The sequence below is a fragment of the Gossypium arboreum genome, chromosome 7, assembly GCF_025698485.1.
Source record: "Gossypium arboreum isolate Shixiya-1 chromosome 7, ASM2569848v2, whole genome shotgun sequence".
NCBI lineage: Eukaryota > Viridiplantae > Streptophyta > Magnoliopsida > Malvales > Malvaceae > Gossypium > Gossypium arboreum.
Window position 1 is genome coordinate 99,714,706 of NC_069076.1, and position 12,799 is coordinate 99,727,504.

The 12,799-nt window shown below is 33.4% G+C and overlaps 2 protein-coding genes across 3 annotated transcripts; one reads left to right on the forward strand and one right to left on the reverse strand.

Moving 5' to 3' along the window:
* Positions 1-239: 239 nt before the first annotated feature.
* LOC108459329 (11-beta-hydroxysteroid dehydrogenase-like 6) lies at positions 240-3,261 on the forward strand. 2 transcript variants are annotated; one of them, XM_017758687.2, is made up of 6 exons: positions 240-492; positions 578-770; positions 1,416-1,501; positions 1,797-1,928; positions 2,007-2,171; positions 2,946-3,261. In XM_017758687.2, the coding sequence occupies exons 1-6, from the start codon at positions 313-315 to the stop codon at positions 3,201-3,203; spliced, it is 1,014 nt and encodes a 337-aa protein (XP_017614176.1). In that variant the 5' UTR covers positions 240-312; the 3' UTR covers positions 3,204-3,261. The 2 variants fall into 2 exon arrangements, with proteins under 2 accessions (XP_017614176.1, XP_017614183.1); XM_017758694.2 differs by lacking the exon at positions 1,416-1,501 and having other exon boundaries at positions 242-492; positions 578-661.
* Positions 2,972-8,315, reverse strand: LOC108459318 (recQ-mediated genome instability protein 1). Its single transcript, XM_017758677.2, has 8 exons — positions 7,664-8,315; positions 7,397-7,567; positions 6,189-6,334; positions 5,761-5,897; positions 4,827-5,167; positions 4,524-4,634; positions 4,173-4,301; positions 2,972-3,659 (listed from the first exon to the last, which is right to left on the reverse strand). The coding sequence occupies exons 1-8, from the start codon at positions 8,186-8,188 to the stop codon at positions 3,492-3,494; spliced, it is 1,728 nt and encodes a 575-aa protein (XP_017614166.1). The 5' UTR covers positions 8,189-8,315; the 3' UTR covers positions 2,972-3,491.
* Positions 8,316-12,799: the final 4,484 nt, after the last annotated feature.

Here is a 12,799-nt window from a genome sequence, read left to right on the forward strand (position 1 = left end):
TAATCACTCTAATTTTAAATTTTAAATTTTAAATCTATTTTTTTGTTAAATTTAAATTAATTATAACATCTTCAAATTCAAGGTGGAAATTAACAGAATTCGGGCTCTGCTGATTTCAATTACAACCCTAATACCCAAACCCGCAATGAAATAAAACATTAAAAAAAAACGGAGGTACGTGTCGAATTCCCTACATGCAAAACTGCTACGTTGCGAAAAGTTGTAGACCTTGAAAGCCATGAAATTTCACTTGTTCTACAAATCTTGAGAAACTGGCTTCCATCTCAAAGAATAATATTTCCGAAAGAAGCCATGGATTTGGCCGATAAGTTGATGAATGTTATCGTGATTACTATATCCCTTCTTGCTCTCTTCTTCCTTCACCAATATCGTTTTCTCAACTCCCTTATCTCCACTGTCAGAACCTTATTCAAAGAAAATTTGACCGGAAAAGTTGTGCTTATTACCGGAGCATCTTCCGGCATTGGCGAGGTTTGAACTAAACCAATCCCTAAATACATACATATATATGATTATTCATTATTGGACTAATTATTGTTGGGGTTTTTTGTTGAAGCATTTGGCATATGAGTATGCAAGGAGAGGAGCTCGATTAGCACTCGTTGCACGGAGAAATCAACGTCTGCAAGAAGTAGCGGATGTGTGTGAGATAATTGGGTCACCTGAAACTGTTTACATACTTGGAGATGTCTCTAACATTGATGACTGTAAGCGGCTTATTGATGCCACTGTGAACCACTTTGGACAATGTAAGAAGCACTGTACCACCTCATGATGTAACATGGAGGTCCTTATTTGCTTCTTTACTCAAAAAAGCCAAATTAGTCCCTATTAAACTGATCGTTCATCTACTCAAACAACAAAAATACTCCTATTAAATTTTAATTTCTGGTCATAAGTTCTTAAATTATAGGAGGCGTATTGTATTTTATGAGGTAAATTAGTTAATTTCTTTATTTTAGATGAAAAAAGTAAACAGATGATTTTATTAAAATTTTATTTATTTTTACTGGTCAAATATTTTTGCATATCATTATCAATTGTATCAGCTTTTTAACAATATAAATAGAAGAATTTTAGAAAAAAGGATTAGGATTAATTTATTATTTTTTAGTACACTCTTAGTACAAGGGTTTCTATGATACTTTTATTTTGTAAGTAATTATCTATTATTTTGTCATTCATTAACGGTAAAATGAATACTTCTTTTAAAATTTTTATCAAATATATAAGAATTAATTTGTCTTTTAATAAAATAAAAAATGTCTATTTTAGTAAAGGAAAAAATGTATTTTGACTTGTAATATAAAGGCTTTTTCATGATATTTTGCGGATTTTATACTTCTCTTGGGATTCTTAATTTGGTGATGTTTTTTTAATAATGTTGATAACAGTGGATCATTTGGTCGCCAATGCTGGAGTTGCTCCGGTCTGCTTGTTTGAAGATTATGATGATATCACTAAGGCTTCACCAGCTATAGTAATCAATCATTTGGCTTTAAATATTCAACATGAATGGATGAAATTGATTAAAGATTAAATTAGGGAAAAAATAATATTTGCCTTTAGACTTGACAATCGTTTTCGGTTTTCATGAAGAAGTGACACTATTCAAAAAAAAAAAAAAGGTTTTAGGTGATGATATTGTACAATATCATAGTATGGATTAAAATCGGGAAAGATTGTCAAAGTTTAGGGATTAATGTTGACAAGAAATTTAAGTAGCAAGATGAGAAAGTTACTTAGTTTAGGGACTAAATATTAACTTATCTCAGGACATAAACTTCTGGGGTTCAGTATACAGCAGTTATTTTGCACAGCAACACCTAAAGAAGAGCAAAGGGAAGATAATAGTGATATCATCATGTGCTGGATGGGTATTTGCACCCAGAACTGCCTTCTACAATGTAAGATATCTCATCATCATTACTGTTATATATGAACTTTGAGCAATTCTAATAATGAAGTTGATGCAATAATTCAAGGCAAGCAAAGCTGCACTGATAAGCTTTTACGAGACATTGAGGATTGAATTTGGGACTCAAATCGGAGTCACAATCGTGACGCCCGGATTTATTGATACCGAGATGACCGAAGGCAAATTCCTATCAAAGGAAGGCAGATTGGAAGTTGATCGAGAAATGAGAGATGTAAGTAACTTGAACTTAGATCTTTCTCGTTTTTGGTCAATATGATACTAAAATGGTTCTTAAATAATATACACTTTATTGTGAGACCTAAAAACAAATGAGATTAATAGTAATGAGTCAATGTGGAAAACCAAAAATGCATGCCTTCAATTATATTTTTCTATTTTTTATATAAAACACAAAAATACTTTCTAAATAATACTCTAATAAGTGAGGGTATTTTTATTTTTAATTAAATTAAATATTTATTAACTCATGACATTCATTCTATAGATCAAATATATAAAATCATTTCAAAATAATTTTAGTCTTTTTCAATTAAATTGGTACTTAATTAACCATGACATTAACTCAAGTCAGTGATTTATAGTAAATATATATTCATTTTACTTTATCAATGAATATTTTTATTTTTTAATTGTTATTCGATTAACTCACGATATTAATTTAATTAGTGGTTTAAGTGTAGATTCACTTTATTTTATGAAGCAATGGAATTTTCATTTTCTTTCTTAATGTTTTTTTTCAAATCAGATCGTTGGTTGAACTAGATCGACTAGAGGTTTGTCAATGCAAACGATTCAACCAGTTTGATAAAATTTATTAGAAGTTCAAAAAAATAATAAAGTTGGCTCAACGCAATTGGTTTATACTAATTCCTAAGTCTAACTAGTTCAACTTTTTGGTCCAATCTGGTTCAAATAATATTGTTGTTTCTCAATTGCATTGGAACTCGGATTTATAATGTAACGGGTTTGTATGAATTTGTGGCAGGTCCAGGTGAGTTTGATGCCAGTAGAGTCGGTAGAGAAATGTGCAAAGGCAATAGTTGAAAGCGCCAGGCGTGGGGACAGATACTTGACGGTGCCGTCGTGGATGGAGACCACCATACTTTGGAAGGTCTTTTGCCCTGAGATTATGGATGGGTGGAACCGGTTCATGATATTAGGGCCTGGATCTTCTTACAGGGATTCACCTAGCAAGAAGATACTCGACGTAGTTAATGAAATCAAGCAGCTTCTTCTCCCTTGATGTCGAATATATAAAGAACTTAATTTAAATAGAAGTTTCTGTTTTTCCATAAGTTAAATCATACAATCTATACATTTGAAATCAATTAGCAGCTGTCTTTGTTCTTCTAACCAGTTTTCTTCTCAAAATTGAAGTCAATGGATCCATGTAAATACATGCCTTGTTTCTTTCATGTTTGCCGTTGCAATGAAGTGAAGCTCCATGGATCCTTGGTTTTTATGCAAAACAAAGGATCATGGATTCCATTACGAAATTCGAAAACCAGTTGTAGTTGTAACATGCAGGCAATTAAGGGGATATCTCAATGGGATCCGATGACCGGTGCTCTGGTGTTCGAGGAGGAGGAGGCTTCAATCTTCTAAGAAGCAACCGTGCATCAGATGCAGAACAGCCTTGGGTCATCTCCTTGGCAATTGGAAGAGATGATGTTTTGTTTATTTCTACAAGCATCATTCCCTGGAGAATAACATTTTTGCACATAATGATAGAAGTACCCAACAATAAAACCAATCATTTACAAGAGCTAGGGTGTAAATAAGACATTTGTGCTCGCGATCAAGCATCTTAATGTTCAATTTGAGCAACTCACAAGCTTAAACGAGTTTTTTTAGTTATAATATTTAAACTATTAACTACTATACCCTTAATGTATATGAACGCACTAAAACCTCGAATCCTAAATTTTGTTGTTAAACTATAATATTTCTGTATATAAAACAAGTTCAAACTTGAGCTAGAGTAAATTAATCATGTGAATGAGCTTAATCTACCCAAGCTCAAATAGTTTAATTTTACTTCGAGCTTTGCTCGAGCTTCCATAATAATATTCAATTGAGCGAACCGAGTTTCAGCAGCAAATTCCTGATCAAGCTCTAGTTTCTTGCTGTTTTAGCTCGACTCAGATCAATTACAGACAAATGAGTAAAACTAATAATTGTTGATAAAAAGTTGAAGATTGGCAAGCTTTACCTCAAAATGTGCTAAAAATGCCTGAAACTGCCTCATAATCTCCTTCATACCACTAACTTTTTGTTTGTCTGAAGAAGAAAGAGCAGAAGTGACCTCCTGGGGAGAATGACCTATTCCTTTCTGCACAACCTGGAATTCAGAAATACCACCATATTTAAGTTCTCAAGTTGCAGTAAAATCATAGCATTGCAGGTAAAAAGGCATAAGACCTACAAAAAGGTTTTTAGAAAGAGAGAGAACATTGAGGGTTGATGCAAATTAGCAAGTCAATATTGAGAGTAAAAGAGAAAATTCATGTTTCTCCTATTTGCTTTACAAAATCCAGGTTGTGTTGCTTCAGCATAAACTTACATTGTGATCAATAAGGATCTCGGAGATGAGACTGCCATCATCAACATAACACAGCAGCTCGTAAGTTGTCCTTTGCTTATACCGGAATCCCTTGACACCAGTCAAAAAGCACTACAAAAATATTTCATAAAATTAAGAAAAATTTCAGAAAGATAAGATATTAGAAACCAACTAAAAATATGATGCAAGGCGATTCTAAACTAATCCTGGGTTATCCATTTTAAAATCGCTAGACAAATCTTGAATGCTAAAATATAAGTCATCAAAGATTGAAAAGTATTAGAAATAGGAAACTACGGATACCTTAATTTTTCCCTGTACATGTGTAGCTTTATCTTTAATGGCAGCCCACTTGGCTGACAAACTAGCCAAGTATGTAAAGGGTACTTCTCGGTCTCCAGACAGTATGAGAGGATGCTCAACCACATCAACCATATGGATGAGCTCATCATCTGGAACAATACTTGAATTCGAGTTTGATGCAGCATGTTCTCTGCTAATGGGAACACTATCAATATGCATCCTCTCAACATCCAAAGCAACATCAGATGATGAATTAGGCACAGCATTCGCCCCACCCACATGAACAGTAGGATTCTCTATAGTTCTTAGAGTAACAGTGCTAGATGAAACCAAAGTAGCACCTGCAATGCATGGATATACGGAAAAGAAGAAATTGTCATAGAATCAATCAAATAGGTCCTCAATTTGCCAAATCACCATATAAAATTTCATGTGCCTTCAAACTTTCGTCGTACTAATTCATGTAACTCATAATTTTAAGTAAGTGATGAAACAACAGGTGCAAAACAATTAGGGTGTATCACCAACTAAAAGTATTTAAGAGAAGTCCAAGCAAAAGAAGTCTCTCGCTTCTTCAACGAGAAATGTCAACCTCCAGTTCTTAAACTCAAGTGAAGCAGTAAATGCTTAACTCTTAAGAGTTAATATATTTAAGCTGCCTGTGGTTGTCAAAGATCAGGCAGAAAGAACGCAAACTAAGAGGGAAAGATCCTCTTTTTATCCCACTATTTTCCATCTTATTTTCTGCTCTATAGGACTTCTCAAATATTACTATACATAAAAAGGCATTGATCAACATCTCCCCTCAAAATTACATTTATAACAAACATAAACAGCATGCAACCAACTTTTTGTGTACTCATTTTTTTTCTTTTTTACTTTGGAAAGTCAACCCGTTGCATTTGATTTAAAAAACAAACAAATAATAAACAACCTCTTTCATCTGCCCGAAGAGGAGCTGAATTTTGAGATATTAAATTGTTAGTTGGCTCAACAGCATTAACACCATTTGGTGGCCATGCAGCAAGAGTTGCTCTAGTTGCTAAAGGAGGAACCACTCCTGACTTTGTTCTGCATAAGATAGAGAGAAAAGAGGACCCGCAACAATGAAACATTCATTATTCAAAGTAAATTTTTGGGGCTCATCAATTCATTCATAATCTGTAAGATCATTCCAAGTTTCAAAACAGTTTAAATAGCAATCATTAAACTACAAACACACAATTCTGAACTAGAAACTAAATACTCCTTACTGTACAACCTTTAAGGCCAATATCTTTTGATTTTGATTATGATAACATAAAAACATTTGTAATGCACATGAAACGAAATGGTAGATACATTCTTGGAATTCAATAATACCTTTTACCCCTAGGTGGCTTGTTTACTTCAGTAACAAGACGCTGTCGTGCTGCTTCTAAGTCCTCAACCACTCCCCCTAGAATTTGTAAACTTTCAGGGACCAGCACAATAAGCCCATGTCGTATATGTACATTACAGATAGCAACCTACAGAATAAAAGATATAACCTGAGTACATCAAAGCTTTGGAGATCAATAGGACTTATAGGTTTTAGTTTATGGGTTGACATGAATAAATGTTTCAGTGGCAAACCAAATAAGGGCTAATCTAAGTGTTGTACTAACAGTAAAAGGAAAAGAGACTTTGCCCAACAAATTAAGCAGTTTGGACAGCAACTCATTGCGAGAAACAGTAATGAATCATTCGACTGAAAATTAAAGGTATGTCCCATCATACAAATCAAGATAAAAACGTTGCAGAACAATGTAAAAGAAACTCTTTCTTAGAAAATGGGAATTTTTATGGATCCTTTACAATTTATGAAGTAGAGGTAATATTCTCTTGACATGAATTGATGAGACAGCATAGCTTGTCTTCAAGTAGCCATGCAAACAACTTATATCCAATGTCACACACCATCACCCTGTAAATATAGAAGAAGATTTTAAAAGATCCGTATATGACCAAATTGTTAAGTCAAAAGTCAGAAACTAAGACCAAAAGCTGTCAAAATGTCATTGATTCAAATTCATGCATCCAAATCATGTGAAGATCATGCAACCGCTGGTTACCCTTCTGAAAGGGACTCTCTAAACATATTATGGACGGGAACTATTTACCCATATGATTTATCTTGTAAAGTGACATTGTCTCAATCTGTTACGTATTAGATTTCCCATGGTCTTATATTGAAGTTGAGCCCCTCCACCTATTACCGATTAGTTTTAGCTAGGATGTTTAACATGGCATCAGAATCCTGGTTTTGTTCTGTTGTTTTTTTCCTACCTAACCTCATGTGAGGTCTTGACGAACCCTGATGAAGTTGTGCACATATAGACCATGTGAGCTACACGTGAGGGGGAGTGTTTAAGTGGCATTATCCCACATCTCTTAAGTATTAAATTTTAGTTAAGCCCCTCCGCTTATTATTAGTTGTTTTCAAGTTGGACTCTTAACATATCTCAAGCATAATAAGATCATCAATATTGAAACTAGCATTCCCTATTAGAAATACCACACAAAAATCAGCAATAGCACTAGAGAAGAACCTTTAATCCAGCAGGAGCCAAAACTTGAAGATCTTTAATAGGCCTGTTTTCCATGCCAAACACACGTTGAACACCATCTGTCATGGATAACTTAAGGCACCTCTTAATCCCAGAAGGTGTCTCCTGATACCTTCCTTTGAGCGGACAACTGATATTTACGATTTCATCAACCTAGAAAGATACAAATTCAACATGAACAAAGATTTGCAACATCAAAGCATTCATTTATATAATATTTTTGAATATTTGGTGTCCTTATGACCGAACCTGCAAGACAAAGGGTCCTTTGAGATCAACAAGGTGCATTGAATCAACATTTGACGGAAGAATACCGCCTCCGGAATAATTCATATCAGAAAACAAGAATTGTTGAAAGCAAAGCTTAGCTTTTGCAGAAACATCGAGAAACGAAAAACTAGGGACCGAGCTCTCTAGTCCTTGTACGCAAGAATCCAGCCATTCTCTCCTTAATTTGAGTCCCATTCTTAAAAGAAAGTCCCCAATCGGAGAGCCAGAGCTTTCAACTGATGTAACCGGTGCAGCCATTTCCTCCGCCGGAGGAGGAGGAGGAGGAGAAGGAGGAGTGAAACTTTCATGGACATCCACGAAATCGTCGTCGGAGATTGGAAGTGGTTCGTCGGGGTTAGGGTTAGTAGGAGATACAGTCACGGACTGGTTAGTGACGGCGGAGCTTTCATTTGGAGGTTCGTTTTCTAGTTGTTGTTGTGGTGGTGATGGTTCTTCGTCTTCTTCATCGGAGGAGCGGTGCAGTCTTAGTCGTCTTCTCGCCATTGACGTTGAAATTTGTGGGGATTTTAGATTTTCCCTCCACTGTAAAAATAATAGGGGTGGGCGGCGGGCGGGAAATTTGGGGTTAAATGGAGACCCGTATTAGATACCGACCCGAATTTTCTGCCCGAATTAGAGTGGGCTGCCCAATTTATTAAATTTGGGCCTATGACTCTTCGAGTGCTTAATGGAATCAAACATCACAATTTTGGAGTTTGGACCCACAGTTGTAATAAACATGATTAACACTGGAAATTTGAGACCCCTGCCTGCATAAAAAGAGAAAGATGTTGGATTTAATTGAATGATGACGGATGTCGAGATGGAGAAGCAGTCATCCAAAGATTTTGGTGGTGCGTCGTGGAAAAGAGTGTGGTGGTAATAGCACTCGGTTCTTGAATCGAGCGCATAATTTGATTGACAAAAAGTATAGGGATGCAATGATAGGTCGATTGTACTTATAAGGAGAATTAATTGATCTAGACAAAAGCTTCCCTATGGAGGGACCATGGATAATTTATGGGAGTTACTTCACCGTTCACCTATGGAGTTGGGATTTTTCTACTAAAGAACAACACCCCCTCCCATGTTGTAGTTTGGGTGAGATGACTTCATGAACAAGTTGTGAAAATTGACTATAACACTACAGTGGATAAAAGGGTGCCTTCGAATTTGATTGAATACAAGGGATTGCCGACCATTTGCCATGTTAAGGAATGATAAGGGTGATAATCAAGATCAACCGTGCCAAGCAATTTGACCCTGGACAGTAACTATGAGCATTAGTAATCATACTAATTTCGTTTTGAGGAGTCATGTAATGGTAAAGGGAGCATGAGTAAGGTGACCCAACGGGATCTTTTATCCGTCAACCTAGATGATGTGTTTAGATATGAGAGTACAATTTGAAAATAATATTTGATTTAATTAGGAGGAGTTTTTTCAAATTAAAGTTTTCTAATGTTTTGTTATATAAAAAGATAAGATTGTTAACTTTAATTTTTAATTGTTTTGATATAATAAAATAATTATAACTTTTTAATTATATTTTTAATTTAATTCGACTACACTTAAATTATTCATAAGAGTTATAAAATTCAAAAACAAATTTTCAAATGTCCTAGACTTGTTATAAAATTTTTTGAGTCCTTCTACAAATATTTTGAGGATTTTTAAAGTAAATTTGAGGCTATGTATCGTTATCTAGATATGATCTATTGGTACATGGTAAGTCAATAACCAAAATTACAAAATAAGGGTCAATGTATTAATACTTGCCTGAAGGTACATGCCTTACATGCATTGAAACTTGGCAAGCCAATGGCAAAAATTACCAAATAAGGGAGCACGGTATCAATATTAACTCTCATAAGTATCGATACTTGCTAATGAGGTACCAAAACCTCTCTTCTTGGTTCCGATACTCACGAAGCTCTAACAATTATATTTTTCTTTAAGTACCTTTTATGGTTTCGATACATGACCCTGCAAGCTACATTAAATTCGTAAATTTAATGTCTCTAACAGTAGAAACTCTCTCCAACAGCTCCATACATCTCCAAATCAATAAGAGAGTAAATATAATTCAAATATACTCAAACAAAGACAATAAAAAAGCTTACAAAGTTTGAGCAAAAATCCAACTTTTCTTTGTTATACTCATGTTCTTCTACAAAAACTTGTTGAGCCTATTCATTGTATATTTTGCTTTTGAGAGGTTTTCATTTATTCTTGATTTTATCTTTCATTTTGTGAGGATTTATTTAAGGGGGAGTAATTCCATCTTACCTATTCAAAAGATAAAATCTTCTAATGATTATACCTTCTCTTTGAAAGATACCAATTATCAATTAGTGAATTGAGGGAAATCCAAAAGTTGATGTTGTGGTATCTTATATATGTATACACTGTAAGATATAAATATATATAGGTGATATGAAATATATATTAAATCTTTTGTCAAACACCTATTTGATATGTGTTTAAACCATGTTGCCCTCATCCACACCCTTAATAATAATACATCTTTTACTCATTATTTTCATATTAATTCTTAAACATTTTCATTTTATTAGATTTTAACATCTCTTTGTAATTTTAAATATTGTTCCTAATATCAGTGCTCTGTGCACAATTCTTGCTCAATATCAATACTACCTATAGTTTTTAGGTTAATTTCTTGCAACAGATTATTACTAATAAGTATTGGGTGCAATGATAAAATAATTATACTCTCAAAAATAAACTCAAATTAAAATTTTAAAGACGATATTATTAGAAAAGATACCTACAAACTTTAAATATAAATCATAAATAAAAATAAATAAAATAAAATAAAACCCAAAAGAGTGGCTGTCTGGCAGGACCAATAGCATCAGAATAAACCCAACAACAACAAGAAGATCCATATCTTTCCTAGTTAAGTAATTGTAGTAAAGCATATGCATATGGAATTGTGGGAAGTGGGTTGGCTTGTTATGGCCTTTGTGCTTATCTAAGATTGGCAGATGGATTTGGAAATACAATGCCAACACGTGGGGATAACATAGCACCGATTAGCATTTATAATCCAAACGTTGAGCCTTCATTGGTTAACACTTCACTAATCCATGGGGGGGGGGAAAGTGGCCAAATGATGCCCCCGTTGGTGTTTTTTGGTGGATCCAAAAGTTAAAGCACACAATACTATTATAAACCATAATGGGGTTGGCTCATAGATGGAGAATCTCCATTAATATATATTCATATACCTTTCATCTCTAATCTTGTGCTCTTTTCTTCAACTTTATTGGTTTATCACATGGACCCTCCATTATTATTTGGGGGATCATTAAGGAACTCTTATACTTAATTCTATTTTAATTATAGTTTTAGTTTTTTTACTATGTTAAACTTGATATAATTTGCTCTTTTTACTTTGATAATATTATTAGTAGATCCAAATTGATAACACATTTAGTTGTAGTTGTTGTTAAGGTGATGATATAACCATTTAGCTGATATGTAAATTTGTTATTGGTTGAACATGGCTAATTGAATTTGGATATATTAATAGCACTAGAATCAAATCACGTCAAACTAGAGTAGAGGGATTAAATTGTAAAGTTTAGTATAATAGAGGGACTAAAACATAATTAGACCAACATATTCTCTTTTCTCTCTATAAATATGTAATGAGACCTGCTGTTTTTTGTTGTAAGGAGCGACAAAGGGTGTTTGTTCTAACTTTGAAGATATTTCCAATGGAGGCTAAAGGAGTGAAGTTCGAGTTAGTGTTGATTGTCATTGCAATGGCAATGGGGGTGCTAGTTTTGAGTCCGAGTCTTGTGGAAGGTGCATTCGGGATCCAGCTCAATCCATGCACTCTCCCTCAATGTATTGCTGAATGTAAAAAGGCTTTGCATGAGAAATTTCTTAGTGCAACTTGTGCTTCAGGCCCTCAAGGGAAATTCTGCATCTGCTTAGGTTGATATAACTTGCTTAATGCTACTTAAATTTGCCGATTGGATATGTATCTTATAATAAATAAAAAAAAAAGGAATAGATATAAATAAAATGTTTATATTATGTTTATATTGTTTTTTTTTTAGCTCGTAAGTCACACATTCACACAAGTTACACTATTAGTAAACATGTGAATTGAACCTAAAATTTAAGAATAAATTAACACCATTTCGGTTAACAGGCCTAGTGTTTATATTGATGTAATTTATGTGCTTGATATATGGTATAGTTAGTTAAATGTTGATGTATGATTTTTGGACTCCTTGTTTTCCATAAATCACTTGTCTTGGACTCATATATGGGGTAAGAACAGTGGACTGTTTCATTTTTTGCTTGAAAAGAGTTAAAAACATATATATTTGTCCTTGAGTTAGGTGTCGAAACCTTAATTCGTACACAATATTTAGGAGATTTGAAAAAAATATTAAAATCAAAAATTGATTTAAAAAATTTAAATTCGCTTAAATATGAGTTGAGTTTCAGCTCCAACATCTAGAGTTCAAATTTGACCTAATTCATTTTCAAATTTATAATACACTATTTTATTTATTTTTACATATTAAATAATTTATAACATGTGAAAACTATATATATATATAATAATAATATAATTTAAATATTAAGTGGTTTATATTTAATATTTTAATAAAAAATTCAAAAAAATAAGATGCACCAAAATTTGGACAAATAAACCCATATTTTCATATGGAACAAAATTTAAATTAATTATTTATAAATATGATGAGTTTGAGTACAAAGTTTATATTTTTGATTGGAAAAATATCGAAAGAAACATGTGTAATGTTAATACCATATATATATATATATATATATATATATAAAAGTTCGGCCCAAATCTAGCCAATGTGTATTGCAATAAAATATAAAGATTCCGAAACCTTGCCACCTATTTCTTTCAATGTTGTCTGAAAAAATGTGACAGTCGATAATAATCAGCCCCATACATATTTCAATCTAAAAAGCAGCCAGTCATGATTCATGCTAATGCTAAACGCAACAAATAATGGTGTCTCCATAGATTGTGCACTCACTATCTTAAAACCAACCATTTCAACTTCACCTCCTAAAAGGGTGTCTGGATTAGCCACA

What these genes read in the sequence shown, in the direction of transcription:
- LOC108459329 (XM_017758687.2), top strand. Translation starts at nt 313, where the DNA reads ATGGATTTGGCCGATAAGTTGATGAATGTTATCGTGATTACTATATCC. An exon ending in CATCTTCCGGCATTGGCGAG is followed by an intron (nt 493 to 577) that starts GTTTGAACTAAA and finishes TTTTTGTTGAAG; the next exon opens with CATTTGGCATATGAGTATGC. An exon ending in CCAGAACTGCCTTCTACAAT is followed by an intron (nt 1,929 to 2,006) that starts GTAAGATATCTC and finishes CAATAATTCAAG; the next exon opens with GCAAGCAAAGCTGCACTGAT.
- LOC108459318 (XM_017758677.2), bottom strand. Translation starts at nt 8,188, where the DNA reads ATGGCGAGAAGACGACTAAGACTGCACCGCTCCTCCGATGAAGAAGAC. An exon ending in AAGGACCCTTTGTCTTGCAG is followed by an intron (nt 7,568 to 7,663) that starts GTTCGGTCATAA and finishes GTATCTTTCTAG; the next exon opens with GTTGATGAAATCGTAAATAT. An exon ending in TCTTCGGGCAGATGAAAGAG is followed by an intron (nt 5,168 to 5,760) that starts GTTGTTTATTAT and finishes CATGCATTGCAG; the next exon opens with GTGCTACTTTGGTTTCATCT.